The sequence below is a fragment of the Lipotes vexillifer genome, unplaced genomic scaffold, assembly GCF_000442215.2.
Source record: "Lipotes vexillifer unplaced genomic scaffold, Lipotes_vexillifer_v1.1 scaffold1387, whole genome shotgun sequence".
In the NCBI taxonomy this organism is placed as follows: Eukaryota; Metazoa; Chordata; class Mammalia; order Artiodactyla; family Lipotidae; genus Lipotes; species Lipotes vexillifer.
This window is the reverse complement of record NW_006790426.1, coordinates 1,614,634-1,627,727: the sequence shown is the minus strand read 5'-3', so window position 1 is coordinate 1,627,727 and position 13,094 is coordinate 1,614,634. Positions and strand designations below refer to the sequence as shown.

Sequence of the window (13,094 nt, the reverse complement as noted above, 5' to 3'; positions counted from 1 at the left end):
TTTTTTTTTTTTTTTTTTTTTGCGGTACGCGGGCCTCTCGCTGTTGTGGCCTCTCCCGTTGCGGCGAACAGGCTCCAGACGCACAGGCTCAGCATCCATGGCTCAAGGGCCCAGCCGCTCCGCGGCACGTGGGATCCTCCCAGACCGGGGCACGAACCCACGTCCCCTGCATCGGCAGGCAGACTCTCAACCACTGCACCACCAGGGAAGCCCCGGATTTTCTTTTTTTATTGGACACTTTAGAATTATTATTGAGATGGTTCATTTTCTCATAAAATCCTTAAGATCACATGCAAAATGGATTGGTTTAAGTTTTAGAAACTTGCTTTTTACTGTCAGGATGCTATGCTCTTCTGATATATGAAAGCCAGCAGATGGCTGCATCCTGTTTGAGATTAGAAATACCTCCTTCCCCAGGCTTGCTTGCTTCTTTGAAACTACCCTTTATTTCATTGTTTTATTCTTCCCTCTCCCACCCTATACACATGGCTCATGGTTGGGCTTTTGGGTGGAAAAACAAACTTCACAGGTGATTTAAATAAAGCCGGCTAGGAATACACAGTTCACAGTTGTTCAGCTGCTCTACTTTGATTGAAATATCATGGTTGCTCACTAGAGAATAAATTATGCTGGTCTGCAGTTCACCAGTACATATTTAGTAGTAGACTGGTAGGTTGAAATTAAGCCAAGGGCTTGATCCACTTTGGACTAGTGTCTGGTTCTCCATGTTTGGAAAGAAAACACGTATAAGATTATGCAGAAGAGAAAGCAGTAGCCTCATTTTACATATTCTGATACAAGTGATCCTATTAATTAAGTACATATTGGTATTACATAGTTATATATAATAAGTGCTTCTTATAAGCAAATTATAAATATTTTAAATAATTAGTTAGAAATATGTTAAAAGCTCGGGCTCTGGTACATGCCTTTGCCACCTGTTAATTCCATAATCTTGGGCAAGTTGGTTAAGCTGTATGCTGCGTTTTCCTTCTTGTAAAATGGGACTAATAGTACCGACCTCAGGGTTGCTGTACGGGTTGAAAGTGTTAATACAGCTAACATGCTTAAAACAGAGTGCACAGTAAGTACACAATGTTATGTTAAATCGAGTGAAATTGCCAATATTTGTCCTTTTTTGACTTAGCAAAAGTTTCATATGGTTCAACCTAGTACACAAACATATTAATTAAAAAAATAGGGCTTCCCTGGTGGCGCAGTGGTTGAGAGTCCGCCTGCCGATGCAGGGAACAAGTGTTCGTGCCCCGGTCCGGGGAGATCCCACATGCCACGGAGCAGCTGGGCCCGTGAGTCATGGCCACTGAGCTTGCGTGTCCGGAGCCTGTGCTCCGCAATGCGAGAGGCCACAACAGTGAGAGGCCCGTGTACCCGCAAAAAAAAAAATAAATAAATAAAATAATTGTTGTTCAATCAGAATTACATTATGGATGTGATTTACTGATCAAAATCCATTGAATCGGTATGACTGGGGATAGAGCCTGGCAACTAAACTAAAGCCAACAATAATCTCTGCAGGTGACTCAGATGAGCAGCCAGGTTTGGGAATTCTTGACTTACAGTATCACTCAGGAGGGTTTATATACTGCGGAGAGAATAACATTCATAGTCAAGAGAATGAGTCTAGAGAGGAATTTTGCCTCAGGATGAATCATATTTCAGGTCTCATCCGCATCTGATTTAGGTGATATTTAGATGAGAGTTTGGACTTCAGACTTTAGAGTTGATGCTGGCATGAATTATGACTTTTGGGATTGGTGGGATGGGGAGAATGTGTTTTGCATGTGAGAAGGACATGGATTTGGGGGGTAAGGGGTGAAATGCTATGGACTGAAGTGTGTCCCCCCCACCCCAGAATTCATAAGCCCTCAGCCCCAGTTTGATGGTATTTGGAGGTGGTGCCTTTGGGAGATGCCCCTGATAGTGGGATTAGTGCCCTTATAAGAAGAGATGTAGAAAAATAAAAAAAAATAGAAGAGCTGTAGAAAGCTTGTTCTTTCTTCTCTGGCCATAACAGGACACAGTGAGTAGGCAGCTGTTTATAAGCCAGGAAGAGAGTCCTCACCAGAAACCTATGATACTGGCACCTTGATCTTGAACTTCTAGCTTCCAGAACGGTGAGAAAAGAAATTTCTGTTGTTTAAGCAACCAGTCTGTGGTATTTTTTATGGCAGGCAGAGCTAAGACACCTAATTCCTCCCTCCAGTCCTTTGTATCACTGCTGTCATTCATTTTACTTACACATAAGCATATGTATATTTACATAAGCATAAATAATCTAATTTTCTGCTATTATTATTTTGAACAAACTATTGTCTGTTACATCAATTAAGAATAAGAAAAAAAGGTTTTAATTTTACCTGTACTTATTCCTTCTGGAACTGCTCTTCTTTTCTGTATGTGGATCCAAGTGTCTGGCTTATATTATTTTTCTTTTCTCTGAAGAACTTCTTTTTTTAATGTTTCTGGCAATGTCAGTCTCCTGGGAGCACATTTCATTAATTATTGTTTGTCTGAGAAAGTCTTTTATTTCTCTTTCACTTTTGACGGATCATTTTGCAGAATATAAAATTCTAGGTTGGTGTTTTTTTTCTCTCTTGCTTGCATGGTTTCTGAGAAATCAGATTTAATTCTTACCTTTGCTCATCTGTAAGTAAGGTGTTTTTTCCCCTCTGGTTTTTTCCAAGATTTTTTCTTTATTTTTGATTTTCCACAGTTTGAATGTGATATACCAAGTTGTGGGGGTTTTGGCATTTTTCCTGCTTGGTGTTCTTTTAGCTGCTTGGATCTGTGGTTTGGTGTCTGACAACCTGAGGGAAATTCTCAGTCATTAATGCTTCAAATATTTCTTTCTTTCTCTTTTTCTTCTGTTTCTGGTATTGTTATTACATGTATGTTACACCTTTTATAGTTGTCCTGCTAAAAAATGTTCTTGAATATTGTTCTGTGGGGTTTTTTTTTTCCAATCTTTTTTCTTTCTGCTTTATAGCTTTGGAAGATTTTATTGAGATACCCTCAAGTGCAGTGATTTTTTTTTCCCTCAGCTGTGTCCTGTCTACTAATGAGCACATGAAAGACATTTTTCATTTCTTCTACAGTTTCTCATCTCTAGCATTTCTTTTTTTGATTCTTCCTTAGAATTTTCACCTCTCTGTATACATTACCCATTTCTTCTTGCATGTTGTCTACTTTGTCCAGTAGAGCCCTTAGCATCTTAATCATAGTTGTTTTAAGTTTCTGGTCTGATAATTCCAACATTCCTGCCATATCTAACTATGCTAATGATGCCTGCAGTTTCTTCAAACTGTGTTTTTTGCCTTTTAGTATGCCTTATAATTTTTTCCTAATAGTGGGACAATTAGGTCTGTCTCTTAGTGAGCTTGTGCCCTGGACTGTGAACTTCACAAGTGGTTGGCTAGAGGTAGCTGGAGTTGGTTATTTCCCATCCCCCAGGTTAGCTGGGCTCTGGTAATAGCCCAATAGAATAGGCTCCAGTAAAACTGTTTCTCTTGAAGTTAGGCCTTGTTAAGAAGAACAGAGTGCTCTCCTGTATTTCAAAATGATTTACTTTTCCTCCTCTCCCTGCAGAAGAACTAGGGAATTTTTTTCTGATAGTCACTGTGAGAACCTGGTAGAACCCTTGGAGCAAAAACTCACATAACTGTCAGGCCTCCCCTCCCCAATGTCTGGGTCCCTTTTGAGTTTTTAACTCTCAGACTTGTCCACACTGAGCCTCCAGCAATTTGTCAATTACAGTTCAGATTTTCCTACACCAACAGTGGTTCCAGCAGAACCTCTTTCGCTGGTTCCCATGCAAGTTTCTGCTCTGGTAAGTTGTATTTCTTTGTATCCATCCTGTCTGTCTCTTCAGTTTTGGAGGCAGCAGTTTGCCTCATAAGGTCACTTCTCTAATGGATCTGGGAAGGATTATTGATTTTTTAGTTTGTTCAGCTTTTTACCCGTTATTAGATGGAGTGCTGACTTCCAGACTCCTTACTGCCAAACTGGAAGTCCTCGTTTATTTTTCTTTGCTTCCCCAAAGAACTTCACTTGTTACCTGATCTTTCTTTTTCATAATGTGTTTCATTGTTCCTGGGTGCTCTTACCGAGGCTGGCGTGACTTGTTCACTTCCAGGATGTCTGTACCCAAAATCCTACTGCCTCCTTCTCCTTAACTAAACTGAATCCTTTAATGAGGCCCCCTCGCTAAGGTGAATTTGTGCTAACAGCAAATGGTACCAGTAAGGTCCCATTGTATTAGTCACATTTTGGGAGAGCGTTTTATGCTGCTTTGGGTGTGAAGAATTAGTTCATGCTAATTTCCACTTAAATTGTTAAGACTTAATACATTGTCCTTAATACGCTGAACTGTACTGTAATTGCCTCATGCTTTTTTAACTCCTTGAGGTCAAGAATCTTCCCTCTTTCCTTAGTGTCTGCCACAAAAGTATTTGTAAAGTGTGGGATTAAGGGTATCATTTACAGAGTTAGGATGTAGAAATCCCTAATTTGATAGTCCAGGTATATATTATTTCTTAACACATGTGTAGATCTTATTTTAAAATTTATATTTTATAATGTTAGGCAGTGGAGATATCTGACATGTTTATACAGATTCATCCTAGGTCTTACATGTATGTTTCCTAGGTCTTACATGTATGTTTCCTTCATTTTACAGATGGGAAGATACAGAGAGTGATACATGTTGCTTATAGAGTTGTGATATGCTAGGGACTCATAATTATTATTATTTGATATGTTTCCCTTTTCTAAAAATGCTATTTAATCATATTTGCAAATGTGTAGAGATAGAGTAGAGGTACTAGAATTTTGAGATTATAATGATATACCTTAGATGATGGAAATATTCTAGGGTTTAAGTCAGGTTTTGTTAGAAGTCAGAATCCAATAGTCTTATACAGCTTAAGTAATTTATTATGTTGCATTTGTGTTTTTGCAGACTGTTCTCTTTGCATAAGAAAATTTCTGTCCTATAAAACACAGTGTCCAACTTGCTGTGTGGTGAGTTTTTCTTTTCTTTTTTTCCTTTAAACTAAGTGGTGCAGATATTTCTGCTTCATGTATACACAGAAGCCCATGGGAAGATGTATAATTATTGAATTAAGCTATATCAAAGACAGTTTCAGAAAGGACTTATAAAATACGTATATGGAGAACTGGGCTTTGTTCAACTTTTCATAAAGGTTTCTGATAACCTAAATGTATTTTAGGAAGAAAAAACTAATTTTAAGATCAGGACATAGCACACTTTAAATCTTATGAACTGTGTTTTTATGGCTCCTCACTTTTTATAATTTCTCAACTTGGGTAGAAAATCTGATGGTAGGATCATTTATTTGCAAAGGATTGATGTTTAAGTATTTGTGCGGAAGGCAAAGATTCAGCTTAACTGGCCCCTTACGTCTTTCCCAAACCAGACCTTCAGGGAAAACACCAAGAAATTTGTTAAAGTTTCTGAAGCATTTTATGTAGTGGAAATAGCTGAAAAGGTATGAAAAAAGGGAAGGTAAACATAAGTAGGAATAAAGAAAGGAGAAAAAGAGATAGCAAGGTCTGATAGAAAGGACACTGGGGCCAATTAAAGGGTTTGGGTTCTAGTTTGGTGCCTCTGGTAGGTGCATGGTGTCAGGATGTCACTGAACTTGTTTGGCTCCCAAGTCTAAGCTCTTTCCAACTAGGGATGCTGCTGTCATCAAGATGGTATCATCACAGAGATAAAGTGTATGCCATTTATGCTAGATAACTACTGGGTTTATCGTTTTCCTCTTGCAGTCTTGAACACCAATCTTGTTTTTAATGGCTCTTTGAGCACCTAAGGCTCTCGTGTTATTACTTTAAAAGAGCATCTCTGTTCTGCTTTTCAGGAGACATTTTTGGGAAAGCTGAGTGCTGGCATTTTGAAGAAGGATTCTTGCTCATATTAGGTTTTATCTTAGTACAGAGTACATATGTTTTTACCAGATGCTTTGGAGAGTTTTTAAACAGACTTCCCGTCAGCAGATAGTGAGTCACTGTTTTAAAATTCCGTATTAGTATGAGATGAATGAACTTTATTTTGAGGTTTTCCTGGAAGACTTAGTGGGATGGGGAATCTCAGGAGGATGAGACATACGTTTTCAAAAACAAGATTATGACAAGTTAATTATTGTTTCTGACCTTTTTCTATCTGTTGTTTTTCTTTTCCAGACAGTCACAGAGCCGGACCTGAAAAATAACCGCGTATTAGATGAACTGGTAAAAAGCTTGAATTTTGCACGGTATGATTTTCTTTGTGACTAATCCCTAACTGCTTTTGCCTTTTATATGTGTCCGTCCCTTTACTCTGTGCACTTTTCGGGATTAGGGAATGCAGGGCTGCATATTTGGGGGTAAAAGAAGGGATGCAACAACAGTCATTAATCACATACGGACAATCCAATCATAATAGCATCTTCCTTTACCTAACAGAAAGTCTCCTGTTATGAAAAACAAGAGTTAAAATGTAGATTTTGGCACTTAACTTTCGAGTATTTCAGAACTACTTCAGCTTTATCTTTTATTTTCCCTGCCCCAGCATTAGAATCAACCATTTTCCCAAGGAGCCCTGGTTTCTTTTATTGGAGAATGGCATTTAGAAATCAGGATCTGGAGCTGGGTATGCTCATTGTTACTGGGGTGTCATTGCTTCTAAACCCTCTCAGTGGACAGAGCTGGGTAGCATATGCATGTGTATGTGTACACACATATATGTATAATAGTTTCTGTGTCATATATTGATCCATTAATTCTTAATCCGATTTGCTCAGCATGTATAAAATGATGTGTAACATGAAATGTGTAATTGCTGGTGCTTTATAAAGTGTAGCTTTACTTCTTAACTGTCAAATGTATGATGGTGATAGGCAGTGCTCACCCAGAGGGATTTAAAAAGGCATGTTTTATCAGACAATATCTTGAATTATTTTTAGTTTTAATCATGCAAGCCAAGCAGGAGTTTTTGGAGTTTTTATTAGGAACATAGTGTGTTTAGTTAATGGTTAGGTGCCCACATACTTAAGTACATGAATTCCAAGCTTGTTGGGACATTCTTGGAGGTTCATCACATTACTTCTAAAAATGTAAAGAGATTTCTTCCAGTAGAATTGCACATTTTTTCATTGGTTTGCATACTAAAAATGATCACATTTAGTACTCTGAACTCACCTAGTAAGGCATTTTAGAAATCAGCTGGTTGGTTATTTCCCTAGGCAGAGTCATAAGAAGGTGGTATACTTTCCTAGATTAAGACACTCTGAGATTCTCTGGTGCTCATAATTAAAGTGATTGCTTTTCTTATTTTAAAGTCCTTCACCAGTTAGATATTGAAGTTGGTAAGAAAAGGTGGAGACATGTATTTAAAAAGGAATTGATCGGCTGTTTGCTTTTCTCTGAGGCAGCAAAATTGTATCTCATGGCTTATTTTTTCCTCAGCTGGTATTGAAAGCATAACAGCCTCCCTGCTAGGAAAAAGGGACTGTTACCAAGAACTGCATCTGTTTGTTGAAGATAAATGATCAGCATCTTTGGGTTCATAGACCCTTTGGTAACTTAAAGGGAGGCCTTGGAATGATTGCGCTCTCTCCTTCTCTCCTCCCTCCCCAAAGAAATAGGCTATTTAAAGATTCTTTGTATTGGGTGTGGCGGGGTAGGAAGCATTCTTTGTAGATTTGGGACGGATTTTATCATTTGTTTCTCCCTCTGTTTGCCTTCTTGGAATTGCTTTATGGGGAACAGTTCTTGGACATTTGTCATATCTAAAGTGCTGTGGTACTCCGTTTGCAAAATTAGTAGGGTTGAAATTCAGCGTAATTGGTTTCATTACTTGTTTGAAATTTGGTTTAGATCAGTGAGGGAGGAAGTTTAATTTTATGAGTAAAATGTAAGTTACTTATATTGTTTATTGACTTTATTTCTTCCTGTGCTTCCCATCTGTCATTGCCATTTTATGATATTATGATTTTTAAAAATTTAATATTCTAAACTGAATAACAAAAGAGTATTGGAAATAATTCCAGAGGTTTTCAGGCACAAGGCTGACATGTGGATCTTACATTTTCTTCTAACTTTTGCCCTTTATTTTCAGGAAACAAGTGTTTTGTTTTCTTTTTTCCCTTGACTCTTTTTTTTTTTTTTTTAAGGGTTTTCAGCCATTCTCTAATGTGGTTTAATTAATTTTTTTTTTTGTGCTGTGTTGGGTCTTCGGGGGCACGAACCTGCGTCCCCTGCATCGGCAGGCGGACTCTCAACCACTGCGCCACCAGGGAAGCCCCCCTTGACTCATTTTTATTTAAAATAATGTTCTTAAGAAACTGTTGTATTGAAAAAAATTTATTTAGAATACTGTCCAAGTGGAACATCATTCTTTTTTTATTTTAAATGAATTTATTTATTTTTGGCTGCGTTGGGTCTTCGTTGCTGTGCGCGGGCTTTCTCTACTTGCGGTGAGCAGGGGCTACTCTTCGTTACGGTGCGCGGGCTTCTTACTGTGGTGGCTTCTCTTGTTGCAGAGCATGGGCTCTAGGCATGCGGTGCGGACTCTAGAGCACAGTCTCGGTAGTTGTGGTGCACAGGCTTAGTTGCTCTGTGGCATGTGGGATCTTCCTGGACCAGAGCTCAAACCCGTGTCCCTGCATTGGCAGGCGGATTCTTGACCACTGCGCCACCAAGGAAGTCCCTGGAATATCATTCTTGACCTAAGCAAGAAAATGTTATTTTTGTATTTTTGCATAACAGCCAGTCTGCATGTATATTATATGTTTTTACAAATTGAGAGTATAGAGCGTTATTTATTGCTTTGCATGTATATTATATTTTTTTAGAAATTGAGAGTATAGAGCATTATTTATTGCTTTGGTTTATCCACCATCAAGGTATGAATTTTTCTCCAGGTACTTTTTCCAAGTTTAAAAATTTAAACAGGGACATCCCTGGTGGCACAGTGGTTAAGAATCCGCCTGCCAGTGCAGGGGACACGAGTTCGAGCCCTGGTCCGGGAAGATCCCACATGCCACGGATCAACTAAGCCCGTGTGCCACAACTACTGAAGCCTGTGTGCCTGGAGTCCGTGTTCCACAACAGGAGGAGCCACTGAAATGAGAAGCCCATGCACCACAACGAACAGTAGCCCCCTCTCACCGCAACTGGAGAAAGCCCGCGTGCAGCAACAAAGACCCAATGCAGCCAATGAATGAATGAATGAAAGAATAAATAAATAAATAAATAAATTTAAACAGATGATAATGGATAATTCCCTTAGCATCTCACAAGAGTATGTAGAGTATAATTTCACCTTTCCTTTTGGTATAATTTAAAGCATACTGGGTTTGGGTTCAGGCAGAATTAGGTTCCAGTCTTGACCCTACTAGTTTTGATATAAGTGTGATCAAGATATTAATCCTTTTTGGCTTCTATTCCACATCTGAACAATGGGAATAATATTGTTGACACTTTGAGGAATTGTAAGGATTAGAAATGAAGAGATATATTAAAACATATATAGCGTAGTAGTGTATCTGGAACAAAGGAACGTAAGAAAAGGTTCCTTTCATTACTATCTATATATTTTATCTATTTATATTGTGTTGCCCTGTTATACATATGTGCGTGCCCTAAGGAGCTAATGAGACCTTGTGCTTTGGTGGGCCTCTGCCTGTTTGACCAAATGGTCCTAGACTGCCGTTTGCATGTTCCAGATTAGAACAAATATTTGCAGGGACATTTACTAGTGGCCAAAGTCCATGGACTTGACTGCATGGATTTTATGACTGTCCATGTCTACCCAGAGGCCTGTTTTCACTTTTGATTCTTAGCCACATTCTGAAGAGGTAAAGTTATTGTGTAGTTAACAAATGGGGAAGATTTTCCTGTATTTTATTGTCACAGTTATTCTGAAAGTCCATAATTCATCCAGTTTGAATGTCTGTGAGGAATGCTGTTCGGTGCTATAATGCCAACTCACTTGAATATACAGGAGTGATGGAAAGTGAAGGAAAAATTAGCAATTCAGTCTGAGTATCAATTTTGGAATTAATATTTTTACACAGCTCATTTTTAAGGTATGTGAATTGCCGTAAACAGTCTCATGGTTTTTTTTTTTTTTTTGCGGTACGCGGGCCTCTCACTGTTGTGGCCTCTCCCGTTGCAGAGCACAGGCTCCAGACGCACTGACTCAGCAGCCATGGCTCACGGGCCCAGCCGCTCCGTGGCATGTGGGATCTTCCCGGACCGGGGCACGAACCCGTGTCCCCTGCATTGGCAGGCAGATTCCCAACCACTGTGCCACCAGGGAAGCCCCAGTCTCATGGTTTTAAATACCAGTTGTACGTTCGTGGCTTCCAGATTTATATATCAGCTAGATCTCTCTCCAGGACATCAGCGTCACATATCCAACTGCTTATCTCACACCTCTGCTTGGACCCCTTAAAACCAGAACTAAACTGATTCCCTCTGCTGCCCCCCAGGCCCCACTCCCAATCTGCTGCTCCCACAGTCTCGCTCATCTCAGTAAATGGCAGCTCCCACCTCTCTTCCTCAAGGCCAAAAAACCTTGGGGTCATCCTTGACCCCTCTCTTTCACTCTTAGTGTGTCATTCCATCAGTAAATCTCATTGGTTCTATCTGTGCTCTCCTTCCAGAATCTGACAGCTTTCCCTCACTATGCCAATCCTGTTCAAGCCAGCGTCAGCCCAGATACGGTGATTACTTCTTAGTGGTCTTACCTCTGCTTTTGTCCTCTTACAGTCCTTCTGAGGGCAGCAACCAAACCGATCCTTGAAAATAAAAAGTAGGTCATACTGCATGTCGTTCAGATGTGGTTTCCTATCTCATTTGGAGCAGAACCCCAAGTCGTCTCGATGGCAGTCCTCTGGGCCCTGCAGAGTAGGCTCCCTGACTTCCTTGCCTGCTTCTCTCCCCCAGGTCAGTTAGCTCCAGTCACCCTGGCCTTCTCCCTGTTTCTCAAACACGTTAATCACACTCTGACCTTAGAGACTCTGTGCTTACTGTTATTTCTAAGTGAAAGTGTTTCCCTAGATGTCCACACAGTTTAATCCTCTACTTTCTTGGGCTGTGTTTTTCATAGGCATCTTCTCAGTGAAGTCTTCTGTGACCATCCTGTAAAGAGTATCAAGCTTATCCTCTCCTAATTCATGGCTTCATCGGCTTCCTATTTTTCAGAGTAATTTTCACATATGTTGTGGGTGTCTATTCTCTCTTCCCTTACTATAGTGTAAACTTCATGAGGACAGAAACTATTTTGTTCTCTATTATATTTCCACTGCTGAGATTAGCAGGCACCTGAAGAAGTTAATGAATTTTAATTTTAGCATATGGGACATAATTTCATTACTGCAGTGGTGCAGCTGTCTGCCACGTTCTTTACTGGCATGTGTTGAAGTAAGAGATCAAATTGGAAGACTAAAATTCGTCTCAATTGTGAATAAAAGCAAAACGGAGTTATCTCTAGGGTAGACACTTAGCTGAAAAGGTATACTTGTGTAGCAGCATGGAAGTTGATTTATCAGTGACAGTTTTATCCATTAGTTGGAGAGTGTGTCTTTTACTTTGTCATAATGAGATGAAAGCTTTTCTTAGAACCTTCTTTGTACCAAATCCACATCCTAGAAGAAAAAGAGACTTAATGATGGTGGTTCTCTACTTTTACTTTATTTCTCTTTCCTCGCAAAGATGAAGATCCTGAATTTTTCTTTTAACCTTTCTCCCACTGTAGCTTTTATTTATTCACTTTCAAAGTTTTTATTTTGGAAAAGTTCAAATATATATAAAAATAGAGAACATGGTGTAATGACCCTCAGGTACACATCAGCTTCCTTAAACATGTATCAGCTTATGGACGTTCTTGATCTTCTGCACATCTGCTCACCCTCTCTCAACCCTGATTATTCATTTAAAAATATTTAATAGTGTTGAAAAGAGTAGATGTGCCTATTAGTCTAAGGACATATTTAAAACGATCAAAGCATTCAGATTATGACTGGCAATTGATATGATATAAAGCAGGATATCTTGTTGTAAATATTTTGTGGATTTCTGTAAAACTGTAAAGCAGAATAAGATATTTACTGCTTTTTTCTTTTTGTATTATTTCCTGCCCAGTGAAGTAACTAACCCCGAGGTGGTATGAGTGTTAATAGAGTAGTTTTATTGACTTCAGGCCAACAGAGAAAGGGAAATTCAATTAAAAAATATGTTGTTGTGGTAAGCATTTGGTCTTTTTCTGAATCTCTTGAATTCAAATGATAGTATATGGATTATTTTTTCCCTGTTTCTATATTGATAGACACTTGGGCTGTTTCTGGTTTTTGTCTTTTATGAATACTCCTGCTGTGAACATTCTGGTACATATATTTTGGCATGTATTTCTTTTGGCATATATCTAGAAGTGTAGTTGCTCAGTCAGAGAGGAGGCATTCATTTATTTGCTGGTATCTTTAGAGATAGTTTCCAAATGGTTAAAACAATTACATTTCTACCATGAAGTATGAGAGTTCCAGTTGCTCCATAGCCTCACCAACAATTGCTATTCCTGGTCTTTCTAGTTGTAGCCTTTCTCATTAGTATATCAGTGAGATTTAAAAAAATTATTGTTACTGTTTTTATTTTTACTATTTCTTGATTTTTTAAAACTGTGGTAAAATTTACATATAATGAAATACATACAGTAAGCTTGAATTTTGGTCATTGAATTTTGATAATCATACATCTGTGCCATTACCATCATAGTCAAGATATGGAACATTTCCATACCATGACTTCTTTATTCTGCTTCTGGTCAGTCCCACCCCCATAGACCATTTGGGTTTCTATCATCATAGATTGTTCTTAAACTTCATGTAAGTGGAATCATATAGTATACGTTTATTCTCTTCTTTTGCTTCACATACTATTTCTGTTACTTGCCTATGTTATTGCTTGTGTCGGTATTTTCTTTTTTTACTGCTGAATAGTATCCATTGTATGAATATGCACAATGTGCTTATCTATACCTCTATTGATGAATTTGAATTGTTTCCAGTTTA

The 13,094-nt window shown here is 38.7% G+C and overlaps 1 protein-coding gene across 2 annotated transcripts in view; it reads left to right on the top strand.

Moving 5' to 3' along the window:
* Positions 1 to 13,094, top strand: part of RAD18 (RAD18 E3 ubiquitin protein ligase) — a 123,171-nt gene that overhangs the window by 27,115 nt on the left and 82,962 nt on the right. For both annotated transcript variants that reach the window (XM_007463715.1, XM_007463714.1), the window contains exons 3-4: positions 4,979 to 5,040; positions 6,226 to 6,296. In XM_007463715.1, coding sequence (XP_007463777.1) covers positions 4,979 to 5,040; positions 6,226 to 6,296 — 133 coding nt within the window. The remainder of the gene's footprint in view (positions 1 to 4,978; positions 5,041 to 6,225; positions 6,297 to 13,094) is intronic.